The sequence below is a fragment of the Callospermophilus lateralis genome, chromosome 6 (genome assembly GCF_048772815.1).
Source record: "Callospermophilus lateralis isolate mCalLat2 chromosome 6, mCalLat2.hap1, whole genome shotgun sequence".
Taxonomy (NCBI): Eukaryota; Metazoa; Chordata; class Mammalia; order Rodentia; family Sciuridae; genus Callospermophilus; species Callospermophilus lateralis.
In genome coordinates, this window is record NC_135310.1 from 73816000 (window position 1) to 73832992 (window position 16993).

At 38.7% G+C, this 16993-nt stretch overlaps 1 protein-coding gene across 2 annotated transcripts in view; it reads left to right on the forward strand.

Moving 5' to 3' along the window:
• Positions 1-2633: 2633 nt before the first annotated feature.
• The window catches only part of Gabrr1 (gamma-aminobutyric acid type A receptor subunit rho1), a 37466-nt gene continuing 23106 nt past the window's right edge, over positions 2634-16993 (forward strand). For both annotated transcript variants that reach the window (XM_076859925.2, XM_076859926.1), the window contains exon 1: positions 2634-2755. In XM_076859925.2, the coding sequence (XP_076716040.1) occupies positions 2634-2755 (122 nt within the window). The remainder of the gene's footprint in view (positions 2756-16993) is intronic.

Consider the following 16993-nt stretch of genomic DNA (forward strand, 5'->3'; position numbering starts at 1 on the left):
ATTTTCATTGTGATTGATTATATATAATTTCAAAGAAAGGTTATTCTTGATTTTAAAAAAAAAGGCTGGTCTCTTTAGGTTTGGCTGACTACTTTCATAAATTCTTCAGAGTATTATTTACCATGGAGGCCTCTTTCAGTTTGTTTTGTAAAATCTAGAACCATATGTACTCGAACAATTCCAAATTAGCTTCTGTCTAGACGGGAATTCTAGACGGGACTTTTAAAAGCACTTATCACTTGCTATTTACTGAGACTAAGAAACCAAGCCCAAAAAACTCCACCTGTACCTGTACATTGGGTGAATTATTTTCTTCTTGAGGCTTAAAAAGTTACCCCAAGGTGACTGGGATGTAGCTCAGTGGTAGAGCACATACCTTGCATGTGTGAGGCCCTGAATTTAATCTCAGTACCAGGTTAAAAATCATTACCCCTAGAACTTGCCTGGAAGTGATAAGCCTGGACCCTATAAATTGGCCCCAGGATCAGTTTTCTAGGGAGGACTTTGTAGACATTGATTTCATAAGTACATCTAAACTTTGTTCCTTAAAATGGCTTGTCACATTAGTTAAGTGAACATCAGTCTCAAATAAGACATTCCAGGCAAGGTCTTGATTGCATAATTGATTCTTCCACTTATATCCTGGCACAAAAGAAGACAGATTTTTACTGAACCTAAGCAAACAATTATACTGCCATGAAATGTAAATGGATGGAATGTTTCTGAACTTGAAGAAGGGGAATTATATCAGTGAGAATCATATATCATTTTAAAATGCTTCATCATGGTTTACAAAAGCAGAATTTTTAAAATTATTGTTAATTACAGATAGCATAAGAAGGAAGAAAAAAATTCTTATATATCTAGGAAATAGGAATTTAAAACAAATCGATGATAATCCAAACAACCTAGATAAAATTCCCTCACCAATTCATTCAAGCCTATGTAATTATTCATTTATTTTTTGTTGCTGTAACAAAATGCCTGAGTAAAGTAAAAAGAAAAGAGGTTTATTTAGCTCATAGTTTTTGAAGCTGAGCATCCATGATCAGCTGTCTTCACTGTTTCAGCCTCTGGTGTAGGTCTGATTATATTGCAGTCAGGCAGATGGTATCTTGGGAGTATATCAAGAGGGAGAGAGCAGTCACACAAAGAGACAGGAATCAAAAGAGTCAGGCCCAGCATGGTGAAGCATGCCTGTAATCTCAGCAGCTTGGGAGGCTGAGACAGGAGGATCATGGGTTCAAAGCCAGCCTCAGGAAAAGCGAGGCGTTAAGCCACTTAGTGAGACCCTGTCTCTAAATAAAATACAAAATAGGGCTGAGGAGGTGGTTCAGTGGTTGAGTGCCCCTGAGTTTAATCCCTAGTACCAAAAAAATAAAAATAAAAAAATAAGAGAGAGAGAGAGAGAGAGAGAGAATATCAGGGGCCAGGCTTGCTCTTTTCATAACAACTCCCTCACTAATAGGGTCCCTTTAATTCCTTCTGAAGGCAGAACCTCTATATGAACTAATTACTTTGCACTAGGCCCCACCTCTTAAGAGTTCCGCCACTTCAGCACCACCATGCTGGGAACTGAACTTCCAGGACACCAACCACTGGGGAACGTGTTCAAACCGTATCCAGAGCACAACAATTAATTCTTGTTCTGCTGGATCTTGGGTTAGTAGTTTTGTGAAACTGTCTGCTTTTCAACTACAGAGTTCTGGGAATCGTGACTCAAGTCTGCCAATACAGACTCAAAGTTCAGCTTTGAAGAGGCAGTGGTCTGGAGTACAGAGTACAGTCCTCTCCCGCAAGGCTCTGAGACTGTCCTTTGATGAAGACACAAACTCAGGCCTACAGATTAGAGCAGAGCCTTTGAGCAAGCATCAAAGGAAAAGAAAAACTATCTGTAGCTAACACAGACTTGATGGCTACAGTTCATTTATTACTGGCATTTTTCAAATGTGAAAAGTACAATGAGGTTTGCAGTAAGAATAATGCAACTGACAAGGAAATTTCGTTCTTTCTGTGCAGAACAAGGAAAAACTCTGCTCACCCTCCCAATATCTACAGAGATGACCTGCCCAGGTGCTGATCAATGTCTGAGGTCCCAGGGATTCAGCCACAAGAAGGAGTGGGAGCCGGGAGCTGTCCAAATCCAGCCCTCAGCAAAGCAAATAGTAATGGCTGGAAGCTTAAAATAGATCTGGGGAGGAGCTATTAACATGGCATATGAAGCAGTTCAGCACCTCTGGACTTTTTCATTTTGGAAATTGCTGTGGTCCATTTTTACTTCCTTCTATGCAATAGACAAGAAAATACAGACGTTGACTAACATATTTGCCCCATTTGATGATGAACTAATTTAGACCAGCTAAAATAATTGTTCCACAGGGACACAGGAATTCAACCTCAGTTCAGAAAATCCCTGACATCTGACGTAGGAGGATTTATAGGTTTAGTGGAAATTGCTTTCTCCTGCTTGCCAGATTACATACTGCCGGTTGATTTTTTTTTTTTTTTTTTTTTTTTTTTGCATGAGTAAACATCCTTCCAATAATGAACAGACCAATAATGTCTTAAGAGAGAAAAGAACATCCGTTTCCTTTTTGTGGTTTCTTGAGAGACGTGTTTGGATTTTGAAACCCATGTTGGCTGTCCAGAATATGAAATTTGGTATCTTCCTTTTGTGGTGGGGATGGGTTTTGGCCACTGAAAGCAGAGTGCACTGGCCAGGAAGAGAAGTGCACGAGATGTCTAAGAAAGGCAGGTGAGTGAACATTGAGCGACAGAGGATTTTAGGGAACGAGGGTGTGCAGAGCAAGCTTGGGCATTGTTCTGGGAACCGAGCATCATTTTCAGTTTCTGTGTTCTGTGTGGATGCCCTTTCCCTTTGTTCTCCCATTTCTCCCCTTTTCTTTTATAATGATGCTAAATCAGATGATATTATCATCATATATTCTTAAACTCTTAACTAATAATTGTTCTGAGTGACAGAGATTCTGGAAAAAAGAATATATGCACATTTTCTAAAATATTAAGGACAATTCTTTGATATCCATATCCTAGGTTTAGAACAAATCTGTGAGTTCTCAAATCACCTATTGGACCTTTAATCTCGGAGAATTATTTTATTATTTCTATTAGATATGTGGGTCCCTTCTTAATATTAAAAAAAAAAAAAGGTAGATTGTGTGACTTGAAGGACCATTTGATCATTGCCTACCTGTAAACTGGGAGGGAGCAGGGATGGAGCTGCCAACAGTACGTGCAGCCCCAGCCGTACCAGCTTGTGCAGATGGAGCTTAGACAGGGAGCGACTCCCCACTGGCCCTTCTGCGCTTGGCCTCACCTGGGTGCTCTGATGGCAAGGTTGCATGTATGTGCACTGCCCACCTGCTTGGATGCCATTAGTTAATAAAGCAGGACTGTGGAGACAACCTAGTCCAGCACTCTTTCTTGACTGATGAAGAAATGGAGTCAGTAAGGGCATCTTTGATTTTTGATCCTTAGCCTTAGCTCCAAGTCTGATTTTGGCTTTCTAGAAGAGCTGGAAATACCAATTAATATGAAAGGAAATTGAGCTTTTGGAAGTTTAGGGCTGGGGGCAGGTTATGTCTTGCTTCTCAGTGCCCTGCCTCTTGGAATTTGAGAGACACTTATACGAATGGGCTCCTACACAGTCAGTATAGCTCATAGCACTTATTTCAAGCTGCTTTGCAACATCATAAAACTAGGAGTTTAAATATCTAGAGGCTACCATGAGCCCTGGTATACTGAGAAAGCCCACTGTGCCCACCAGGATCATCTTGGCAAACAGTGTAATTTGTGGAGTGATACAACCATAGAGATTGCTTGAACCAAATATGCTCAAAGGAATTAAAAGTAACAATAGCAATGAACCATATTGGTTGTCATCAAAAACTTCTCATCCTCTCTCCCAAGTTAGAGTAAAAACCTATTAGCAAATGCAGGTGATTAAGAAGTCACAGTGAATTAGACTTTTGTTTAAAAAAATTTTTAAAAATGAAGATTTTAATTTTATTTATTAATTTTTTAATTTTATTATAAACTCATAAATTATAACTATACATTTATGGGGTATAAAGTGATGCTATTTTTATGTGTTACATATATTTATATGTGTATAAATACATACACAATGCAAAATGATTAAATCAAGCTAATTAACATATTCATCACCTTAAATACATTTCAGGTTTTTTTCTGTGTGTGTGTGAGAACATTTGAAATGTATTATCTTAGCAATTTTGAAATGTAATGTTAATAACTATGGTTGCCATACTGTGCAATATATTGCAAAAAAAAAAAAAAAAACACTGACACCTCTGTCTATTTGATATTTTGTACCCCTTGACCAATATCTCCTCTCAATCCCCCTCCCCACGCGCCTCTGGAAATCGCATTCTCCTTTATGGTTCAAAAAGTTCAGTTGTTTTAGATTTCACGTATAAGTGACATCATGTGGTATTTAGACAGGTCTATTTTTGGACATTAAATTTAAGAAAGTGGTCAGATAGTCTGTGGAGATCTCTTTTAGGCATTTAGAAACAATTAGTCTATTGGAGTTTATTAGAGTTGGAGCTTAGAAAGGAGATAAAGTCATTGGCTTTAGGTATTTGTCTCTGTGCCTGACTTGTTAAACACAGAATAAGGTCTTCCAGGTTCATTTATTCTGTCCACAAACGACAGACTCCCCTTCTTTTTTTGAGGCTAAATAGTATTCCATCAAGAATACATACCATTCATCCAACAATGGACCCCTGGGTTGCTTCCATATCTTGGCTATTGCAAATAGTGCTTCAGTGGACCTGGAAGTGCAGGTATCTCTTCAACATCCTGAACTCGGATCCTTTGGGTATATACTGTGAAGTAGGATTGCTGGATCTTATGGAAATTCTATTTTCCTTTTTTTTTTTAAGAACCTCCATACAGTTTTCCATGATAGCTGTACTAATTTATATTCTCACCAATAATGTACAACGATTTCCTTTTCTTAACATCCTCTCTAATGCTTAGCATTTATCTTTTTTTTAACAGCAATTCTGACAGGTGTGATGCAATATCTCATTGTGGTTTTAATTTGCATTTCCCTGGTGATTAATGTTATTGAGCTTTTTTCTTTTCTCATTTATCTGTTGGTCATTTTTATGTCTCCTTTTGAAAAAACAAATTGGCCCCTTGCCTCTTTTTTAATAGTTGGGGAGAGGGGGGTCTTACTGTATTGTCCAAGTTGGTCCCAAATTCCTAGGCTCAAGCAATTCTTTTGCTTCATCCTCCTGAGTGCTGGGACTATAAGTATATATTACTGTTCCTGATTTGCCCTTTGTAAAATCAGGTTAATTCAGCAGGCATGGTAGTGCACCCTGTAACACCAACAACTTGGAAAGCTGAGGCAGGAGGAGTACAAGTTTAAAGGCAGTCTCAGCAACATAACAAGACTCCATTTTGAAACAAAACAAAATAAAAAACTAAAAGGGCTGTGGATGTAGCTCAGTGGTAAAGCACCTCTGGTTTTCATCCCCAGTGCCACAAAAAATACATAAAAATTAAATCTAGTTATTTGCTTTTTTACTATTGGGTTGTTTGAGTTCCTTATATATTTAAGGTAATAATTCATTCTCAGATGTACACCTTGCAAATATTTTGTCCGGGTCTATAAGTTAGCTCTTTACTCTGCAAATTGTTTCCTCTGCTGTGCTTTTTAGTTGGATGTAATCTCATTTATCTTGCTTTGGTTACCTCAGCTTTTGGAGTCAGATTTTAAAAAATCATTACCTAAACCAATGTCTTTTAATTTTACTGCATGCTTCCTTCTAATATTTTTTATAGTTTCGGGTCTTACATTTAGGTCTTTAATCCTTTAAGAGTTGATTCCCATAGGATGTAAGATGAGAGTCCAAGTTCATTCCTCTGTATGTGATCCAGTTTTCCCACTGAAAGAAAAGTGACCACAACACTCAGACCAACCAAGAGGTCTTTATTGCAGCAGTGCAACAGAGGAGAAAAGAGAGAAAGAGAAAAGAGAGAGAGAGAGAGCAAGAGAGAGACAGAGAAAGCAAGAGAAATAGCAAGAGAGATAGAGAAAGCAAGAGAGAGAGGGGCCCGGCAGGAGGGAGTTTTTATAGCCCAAATCTAATGAGGTCTCTAAGTCTGCAAGCTGCCTTGTTGGCACAAGGGAGGTTATGTGTTCGGCCTTGAGCAGGGGGTTGAGTGTTCGGCCTTGAGCAGGGGGCTTGGGTGTTTGGGCTTGAAGCAAACAGGTGATAAAGAGCCAGACAGAGGGTTTGAGTGACCAGGTCACCCTGCAGCTAACTTTGTTGGGCATGACCTGCAGACAGCTTATTCAGCCTGTCCTGCACCTAATACCCACCACCCAGTATTAAAGAGACTGTCATTTTTCCATCATTGTGTTCTTGGGACCTTTGTTGAAAATCAACTGACTATAAATGCACAACTAGAAATGCTGTATATTCTGAGCCATTGGTTGATGTGTCTATTTTTATGCCAAGATCATGCTGTTTTAAGTACAATAGCTTTGTAATACAGTTGGAAATCAAATAGTATGATGCTTCCAGCTTTGTTCTTTTAGCTTAAGATTTTATTTTGTTTACTTGGGGTCTTTTGTGTTTCCATGAACAATTTTGGATTGTTCTTTCTATATCTGTGAGAAATACCATTGGAATTTTCATAGGAATTGCATTGAATCTATATATTGCTTTGAGTAGTTATGGATATTTTAATAATATTAATTAGATGGGCACAGAAGTACACGCCTATAATCCCAGCAGCTAGAGACACTGAGGCAGGAGGATTGCAAGTTCAAATCCAGCCTCAGCAAAAGTGAGGCGCTAAGCAACTCAGTGAGACCCTGTCTCTAAATGAAATACAAAATAGGGCTGGGATGTGGCTCATTGGTCAAGTGCCCCTGAGTTCAATCCCCAGCAACCCCCCCCCAAAAAATGATATTAATTATACCAATTCATGAATGTGGAATATCTTTCTACTTACTTGTGTCTTCTTCAATTTCTTTCATCAGTTTTTATAGTTTTTAGTGTAACTGATACCTCCCTGGTTAAATTTATTCTTAAATATTTTATTCATGTTTCAATTTAGCTATGGGGCTGTTTTCTTTATTTAATTATTAGAATATATAAACGGGGCTGTTTTCTTTACTTCATTATTAGAATATAGAAACCCCAACGATTTTTGTGTGTTGGTTTGTATCCTGCAACCTTAATACATTCAAATATTAGTTGTAACAGTTTGGGGATGAAATCTAAGTTTTCATTTGTAAGATCACATTATTGGAGCTGGGGTTGTAGCTCAGTGATGGAGCCCTTGCCTGGCATGCGTGAGGAACTGGGTTCAATCCTCAGAACCACATTATTTTTTTTAGTTGTTGATGAACTATGTGTTCATCAACAACTAAAAAAAAATAAAATAAAATCACATTGTCAGCAAACAGCAACAATTTCATACTTCGCTTCCCTTCTTTGGATACCTTTTATTTCTTTCTCTTGTGTAATTGCTCTGGCAAGGACTTTTAGTTCTATAGTTAAATAGAAATACTGAGAGTAGATATTCTTATCTTATTTCTGATCTTAGAGAGTGAAATAGACTTTCTTTTTAAAGATTACTTTTCAAATTTTCTTTTTTTTATTATGTGGACACATATAACCAAAAATCTTCCACATTTTTATCGGTGCCTTAGGCATAATGGTGAGATTCGTTGTTACATATTTGTACTTGCACACAATTAACAATCTAATTTGTTCAGTATCTTTTCTAGTAATTCTGCTTTCCCTCCCCTCTTTCCTCTCCTGGTTCATTTCCCTCTACTCTACTGATATTCCTTTAATTTTTATGAGATTCCCTCTCTCCACACACTTACCTTTCTTTTCCTTTTTCCTATCTCGTTTCCACATGAGAAAAAACATACGCCCCTTGACTCTGAGTTTGAGTTGTTTCACTTAACATAAGGTTCTCAAGATTCATCCATTTTCCTGCAGATGACATAATTTTCTCCTCCTCCTCCTTTTCTTCTTCCTCTTCCTCCTCCTCCTCCTCTTTTTTTTTTTTTTTTGTACTGGGGAGAGAATCCAGGGTATTTAACTACTGAGCAATATCCCCAGCCATTTCTAAATTTTTTAGTTTGAGGCAGGGTCTCTCTAAGTTGCTTAGAGTCTCACTAAATTGCTGAGACTGGTCTCAAACTTGTGATCCTCCTGCCTCAAATAGCTTCCCAAGCTACTGGGATTACAGGTGTATGCCATTTTTTCTTTAAGGCTGAATAAAACTCCACTGTGTGTATATGCTACAGTTTCTTTATCCATTCATCCACTAATGAACACCTAGGCTGATTCCGTAACTTGGCTATTGTGAATCGTGCTACTATAAACATGGTATGCATATATGGCTATAGTATGAAGACTTTAATTCTTTAGGATAGACAGTAAGGAATGGTATAGATGGATTGTATGATGGTTCCATTCCTAGTCTTTTGAGGAAACTCCATACTAATTTCTATAGTTGTTGTACTAATTTACAATCCTACTGAGAGTGAAATGTATTCCTTCCCCACAACATCCTCTCCAGCATTTATTATTATTTGTATTCTTGATGGCTTCCATCTAACTGGAATGATGAAGTAGCTTTGATTTTCATTTCCCTCATTGCTAAAGAAGTTGAATGTTTTTTCATACATTTAATGGCCATTTGTATTTCTTCTTTTGAAAAGTGTCTGTTCAATTTATTTGCCCATTTATCAATTGAGTTATTTGGTTTTCTTTTGAGTGTAAAGTCTTTTGAGTTCTTTTTATATTCTGGATATTAATCTTCTGTCAGAAGAGTAACTAGCAAAGATTTTTCTCTCATTCTATAGTTACTCTTCTCATTCTTGTTTCCTTTGCTGTGCAGAAACTCTTAAAATCTATGCCACCCCTTTTATTAATTCTCAATAATATTTTCAGAGCATTAGCAGTCCCATTGAGGAAGTCACTGGCTGCACCTATATATTGGAGTGCTGACCCTGTTTTCTTTGAGGAGTTGCCAAGTCTCTGATCTAATTCATAGGTCTTTTATATATTTTGAGTTGACTTTTATATAGGGTGAAAGTCTCATTCTTCTATATATGGATAACCAGTTTTCCAAACCCTATTTATTGAAAAAAAAAGTGTGTTTTAACACCTTTGTTGAGGATCAGATATGACTGTATCTGTGTAGGTTTGTCTCTGTGTCTTCTATTCTGTACCATTGGTTTATGTATTTGTTTTTATGCCAGTACCATCAGTTTTTATTAAAATAACTTTGTAGTATAGTTTGAAGTCAGGAATTATGATGCCTCCAGCATTTCATTTTTGGCTTAAAATTGCTTTGACTCTTCTGGGTCTCTTATTATTCCAAATGAATTTTAGGATTATTTGTTCTAGTTCCGAGAAGAATGTTATTGGTATTTTGAGGGGAATACTTTGAATGAATCTATATATTGCTGTTGGTAGTATTATCATTTTAACAATATTGATTGATTTTTCCAATCCATAAACGTGGGAGGTCTTTCCATATTCTAATGTCTTCTTTAATTTCTTTCTTCAATTTTCTGTAGTTTTCATTGTAGAAGTCTTTCACTTCCTTGGTTAGATTTATTACTAGGGTATTTTTTTCTCTTTTTTTAAATGGCTACTGTGAATGGAATTATTTTCCTGATTTCTTTTTCAGCAGACTCACTATTGATATATAGGAAAACTTGATTTTTGTATGCTGATTTTATAACTTATTACTTGGATGAATTAGTTTATTAGCTCTATCAATCTTCTAGTGGAGCTTTGTGGATCTTCTAAGTATAGGATCATATCATATGCCAACAGTGATAATTTATGGGAAAACAACTTTAAAACACAAAAATTACCCATAATCCTCAATCCTGGAAGGAACTTTGTTAGCATCTTAGTGTATTTTCTCCTGGCCTTTTTTCTAATCATATATTGAATATTTACTGGTTTGGGGTTATTCTATGTCTATAGTTTTGTAACCTTTTTGTATCTAATATATTACCTGAATGTTTGCTTATTTTAAAAGTCTATAGAATTCTCAATTGATTGGCTGCACAATAAAGTAAAATATGTATAATAATACACAATGTGCCACTATTTAAACATTTTCCTTTATGTATATTTAGTTGCTTCTTCTTTGATATTATAGATATTCTGTGTGTACATCTTTGCACATAAAAGTAGTTGTCTGTATACATGAATATTTAATTAGGAGAGACACCTGGGTGTGTTCTGGACTGAAATGTATTCCTTTCCCCCAACATCCTCTCCAGCATTTATTATTATTTGTATTCTTGATGGCTTCCATTCCATGAGAACATTTAAAGTTCTAGGTATATTTGGCCAAATTTCTTTCCAAAATGTCAAGTGGACCCAATTTATAACCAATCAGACAGGCTAAATTTTATTTTATGTAGCCTAAACTTTTAAATGGCCCACTTAGTTTCTCCCAGACTCTAAACCCACAAGCTGCTGATAATAATTCATGCTTGTCTTCTTTTCATGGTTCATGCTAATAAAGTAGGAAACAAGGTAAACACAGACTACCTGGGGTGAAGAAGCTGAGGTTCATAAGGTGCAAAATTTAGGGAGGTGCTTGCATAGCCCTGACAATGACTGTCTCTTTAGATTTTGCCCTAACTTTTGACTGTCTCTTTAGATTTTGCACCTTACTTTTCTAACTCCAGTCTCTACTCTGGCAAATAATTCATATGTTTTCACAAAATCTCCAGGGAAGGCATATCCAGGTGGGCTCACTTTCACAAATCATATGGTAAAGATCAGAATGCCACAGCATTGGAAAGTGTTTCTAGAATGATTCAACATTACTGTCTCTCCTCCTCCCTGAAGGAAAGGAAACATAACCTGTTCACACCACAGGCTCCAGGAAAAATGACAGCTCAGGCTCCAGGAGAGCAAACTGACCATACCAGAAGCCAGAAGAACAATTATCATACAGTCTTTGCAATGCTAAAGAATTCACATTTATAGTGAAGGTAAAGAGGATCTGACCAGTAGAGTTCCATTTGGAGAGAGAATGATTTAGGATAATAATAATGGAATAAACAGGGATGGGGGAGATGGAGATGAGAAATTTTATGGAGCAAGAATTGCCAGAATTTGATTGGCTTCAGGGTGAGAGAGAAGTTTAAATATTTGGATTGTATGACTGGGTAGATGGTGGTGTGGGAACTAGCAAACAGGAGGAGGAGTTTCAGGAGTAAATATGATAAATTCAGTAGAACATATGGATCTGAATGTACCTGCAAGATACCAACAGACACCTGTCCAGTAGCAGGAAGGGATATAGGTAAGTAACTGAGGAGGGGTATTGGGCTGGAGATATGGATTCCAAGGTAGTCTCTATAGGCATGGTAGATGAAGTACCCAGAGAGAGCATGTAGCAAGAAATAAGAGCAGGATCAAGGTTAGAATCTAGGGAAGAACAATATTTAAGGAGAAATTAGAGGAAGAGGACTCAGTGGAGGAAACTAGTAAAAAGAGAACAGAGAAATAGGTACAGAGCTGGATTAGAAAGGCACTAAGAAGGCCATTTATTTGACAGTTATTAAATATTTTTAATGGCAGTTAACATCCTGGGCAATGGGTTCTTCACCAATGACTAAATCAGATACAGCCTCAAGAGGCTTACAGAATGGGAGGCATTCCAGTGAGGGGTCCAGGGTTTCCAAGAGGGAGTGATCAGTAGGGTCAGTTTACACCAAGGTCCAAATCCATTGGGCAGAGGAATGAGAAGTGAGCCTTAAGATATAGGATAAAGTGGGCTGGGGTTGTGGCTCAGTGGTAGAGCACTTGCCTAGCACATGTGAGCCATTGGGTTCAGTCCTCAACATCACATAAAAATAAATACATAAAATAAAGGTATTGTGTTCATCTACAATTTAAAAAAATTTAAAAAGATATAGGACAAAATAATTAAACACCATTAAGACTTTAAAAAGAAGAGACAGGTGTCAATAGAGTGTAGCAAAGACAGGAGAAAATGGAATGACTATGGACAACACTTACAAGAAACTTGACCATGAACTGAAAGATTAAGCTTGAGTGAAGACAAGACAGGGAACCAGGCAAGAATTTTAAGCTAGGAGAGACTTGGACAGGGTCAGATGATGAAGGGTAGAAGCCATAAGAGCACAACAATAAGATTTTGACCTTGCTGCATCAGATGTTGCTATCAAATCTCTGTCACACATGACAAAGTGGGAGTCATTGCATTATGAGATAGGTCTCTCTGATCATCCTAAATACCCTGAACTTTGATTGTTCTCTTCAGCTAGTAGTGCTCTGTCTTCATCTTGTTCCTATGTTCTCCAGAAATTTTTGCCTGAACTGTTAAGTCCCCACCTTGCATTTCCTGGGTCTTGTCTCTCTGCCTAAGATCTGCCTTTCTCTAACATTTCCTGAGGCCTCTGCACATGCTGCTCCCATGCTCACAACACCCTTCTCTTTCTTCTGATTATGGCCCATTGAAATATTTAAGAGATATCACCTCCTCTCAACCTGCACCATTTATCTTTGTTTCTTCATGTTGAAGTACAACATCTGATTTATGGTGAATGTTTAAAAAATGCTGGACATAAATAAATAAGTGGCTCCTCTTACCCTTTGCTATTCCTGTACTTCATTAGTTCCTCCATTCATCCATCCAACAAATACGTATGTAGGGCCCTCTGCTCCAGGCACCATGCCCATGGCTTGGGAGACAATGATGAGCAACATGGACCTGCTCCTTCCCGCAAGCTGCTCACAGTCTGGGGGCAGGGTGGATGTTAATCAAATAAATCTTGCAGAATCTCAGACTTCAAAGACCTTAGAAACCATCTCATATTAAAGATGAGAAGGGTAAGGTCCCCAAAGGTACAAATATTATGTTACAGTCCCAAAAGCTACCCTGAGTCCCATAGCCCACTTTTTTCCTCTTCCTGGGTTCTCTCATCATCATAAAATGAAAACCCAAAGTTATGTTGACAGATATAAACCTCAAGTCGAACCATGAGGAAATGCTTTTGCAAGTCAAAAATGGTTCAATGTCAGCTGTTTCATGTTTCAGATCTACAAGTTAGAAAGTAGTCTTTTCTATAATAAATAGGAAAAGCACAATCTGAGAATCTATCAAAGAGAATAGGTAGGAAGAAGTTCAGAGCTTTAAATTCCTAAAAGGAACCCAGTACCCTTCAAGGGGAAAGGCACAGGGAACTTATATCCAAACATATTTACAAGAAAAAAAAAAAAAAAGGAATGGGCTAGGCTGAAATTTTGCCTGAGAAGCAAGTTGACAAAAGTGCCCTTTTCACTCCCCGGAAGATGAATGCAGGCCAGGTCTGTGAGTCAGGGACCCACCAGGTTGGCAGGAACAAAAGTCAGTGATGGGTGGCAGAAAGATAGCTTGATTTTATGACCCCAAGATAGAATAGAGTTGGCAGGTTAGTTCTGCCCACACCCACAACCCCTGCTATTCTTCGGCTCCAGGCATCTCAGACCTCAGAAGCCAAGGAGTGTTCACACTGTATAGTGAGCAGAGAAACAGGCCATTAGCATGCATATGTTCATATGTATGTATGCATGTATGCATGTGTGTATCCATCCATCCATCAATGAGAGAGAGAGAAGGGAAGAGAGACTTAAGAAATCAGCTTCGAGACATTTGTAGAGGGGCCTGGGGTTGTGGCTCATTGGTGGAGCACTTGCCTAGCATGCATGAGGTACTGGGTTGGATCCTCAGCATCACATAATAATAAATAAATAAAATAAAGGTACTGTGTCTGTCTACAACTAAAAAAAAATTAATAAAAAAAGACCATTTGTAGGGGCTGCCAAGTCTGAAATCTGTAGGACAAGCTAGTTAGCAGCCTGGAAATTCTGGCAGGAGTTGATGCTACAGTCTTAAGTACAAAGGCAAGTTGGCAAGCAACATGGACCTGCTTGCAGAATTCCTCCTCCTTTGAAACCCTCAGTCCTTTTATTTCTCTTCAACTGATTAGAGGAGGCCTACTCACATTATGAACAGCACCCAGCAATGCTCCCTTGTCTGCTAACCTGGAGGCCCCACCCAGGGACATGAGATCAGTATAGGATGTTTTGCTCTGATTGAACTCACACTGATCTAATGTTATTGGCACATGATCCAATGCAGTAATGCACCTAAGTCCTTTTGTCACCAAAGTTCTAGAACATGGCCAGGAATCAACCTGGGACAGAACCTTAGCAGTTTCCACAGGACCCTGTTCCACCTTTTGAATATCAAGAAAGCATTTCCCCATCTTTAGTTGTCTGGCCACTCTCCCATCTTCCAGTTTTTCTCTGCTGCAGTATCCTTAAATTTCCTGAGATGTCATTCCTCTAGGTCTGTAGACTTGAACTCCATATTTTGAAATTCTGAATGTTGTCAGAATATCAGAGCCACCTGAGGTTTGATGACTTGATGACTGGGTCCCATGCTCAGAGATTATGATTTAATTGCTCTGGGGTATGGTGTGGGTTTTTTTGATTGTTTGTTTGTTTGTTTTTAACTCCTTAAGTGATTCCTCAGTTGCACAAGCAGAGCTGAATCATTAAGTTGGTTGATCTCATGCTGTCATGTTCATTCTCCTGGGCAGCAACGAATTCTCTTCACTTTTCCCAATTTAAGTCTATTCTATTTGTGGGAGAATATCAAAGTAAAACAGGATTCTGTTAGCAGAACCTTAGCCTCACTGTAATCCTTTGCTAACATGGCCCCTTCTTCTTCAAGCAGCTTCTTTCCTTCTACTGATTCTTCCAGCTAGAACTTAACTTTATAAAATTTTGCTTTACTTTATCATGTTTTTGAGTACTACCGATGATGTCATCTCTGAGAAGACAGACATCAATTTTGACGAGGACTTAAGAACTGGCTAGCAAAAACAATCCTGATTTCTTGGCATTTGTAATAACCAAGGGAAAAAATGCTTGTTTGTGGTCCAAATGCCCGGATATTGTCCTTGAATCCTCCTGTCTCTCACCCTCACCCATGGGAACAATTGGGCATGTCCAGTCCCAGTTCCACTGCTTGGAGGTGTGTCTCCTTCTGTACACCAAGGAGGCTTCATAGGTTCATTGGACTCTCTGGAATACACCCTTGGGTTTGTGCTTCTCCTTCCGCATTCTGTTAAGTCTTCATAAAATAAGCTCTGCACACTGCTGAGGGCATATGAGATGTATAAGGAAGAGGCTTTCCTTTACTGAGCTCACAGTGGAATGAGGTGGTCAGAGAGCTCATTGCCACACAGGATGGTACACATCCTAACAGAAGCCTGTAGGGAATTCAGTGAGAAGGAGAAACGCCCAGAAGTGCCTCCAGAGGCAGTAGTACTCTACCTGGGAGCACATGGAGTTGTTTGAGTAGGGAGGGGGTGAAGAATGGTGGAAAGGACATTGCAGACACCTGGGACATCTGGAGCAGAGTGTAGAGACATAATTGCAAACTGTAAGTAATTGGACCAGAGTGGGAGCCAAGGCGGAGGGTAGAGACTTATGGGCTGTGCGTGCCCAATGTCTATGGATTTGACTTTGAGGGTGAAGGTTTTTAAGAGGGGGAGTGGTGTGATCACGATTCTCATTATGTGATGTTGACAGGATGGTTGTATTAGAGAAGGGCAAGGCAAAAGCAAGAAAGCCTGCTGCCTCCCTTGTGAGAAAGAGTGATGCACAGGGCAGTGGGAGCAGGGCAGGGAGAGAAATCTGGAAGAGGTTCAGGATTGGTGGGCTGGGGGGTATGGGTAGGGCCCCAGCTGGTCTATTCAAAAACTTTATGCACATCAGAAAAGGGTATCTCTATAGCCAGACCTACCTCTAAACAGTGCAGCTAGAGCTGGACATGCCCAATTGTTCCCACAGTGAGGAAGTAGGGAGAGGGAGAAGTCAGGACCATATCCCAGTATTTGCACCACAAACAAGCGCCTCTTTCCTTGGTTATGACGAATGCCAAGAAAGCAGGACTGTTTTTTGCTAGTTCATTTTTGCTTCCTTGTCAAAATTAATTTCCCTATCTTCTCAGAAATGATGTCATCAATTTACCAGGTGATTCTCCTTTGTGCTGGCTGAGCCTTCCATAGTCCTCCATCATCAAAGGTCCGTCCCTGCCCATTCAACCTGGGAGAAGTTTTAGAGACCTATTATGGGAAAAAATACACACTAGCTGACTAGAAACTACAGCACGCAGACACCAAGTTTCATAGGTGGGAACTTTTATTCTATCCAAAATGAAAATAAACATTCAAAAAAAGTAACTTGGGACATGTATATTTTTTTCTCACAGCCCTCGCTGAGGGCTCATTCAATGAATACTTACTGGGCATCAATTTTTTGTAAGGTCCATGCTAACTTCTGCATGAGAGAAAGACCTTCGCCTCTGACCCAGATTCCTGGCAGTGGGGAGGCAGTTCTTTCAAAAAGACACTGTGACCAATTTTGCTTCCAACCTTTGGAGTCAGACCCCCTGTGTATGACTCCTAGTGCCATCATTTTAAGTTATGTAAGCCCTCTGTGTCTTAGTTTTATCATATTTAAATTGGGGGTGATGATAAGGCCTGCCTCACAGAGTGTTGAGAGGATTATGTGAGCTGAGTACATGTCATATGAATCACAATAGTACCTAGCAGGTCCTAAGTGCTCAGCAGTGTTCATTGTTCCCACTATTTTGTGTTCCTACTATTTTCAACATTAATAATCATATCCACGACCAGTAAAAAGATGTCAATGACATGAGAAAGTATTTCATGGTGTTATAATTTGAGTTTAAAAGCAAGTTAGAGTGCAATCTGTCTCTGAGGACTGTAAAGATATTTATAGAATGACAGATTATTTCTGAATTGCTTTCGTCTTCTTTATGCTTAACCTACTTTCCAGTTTTCCTTACACGGGTATTCAAAAATATTAATCAACAATAAAAAGACTTT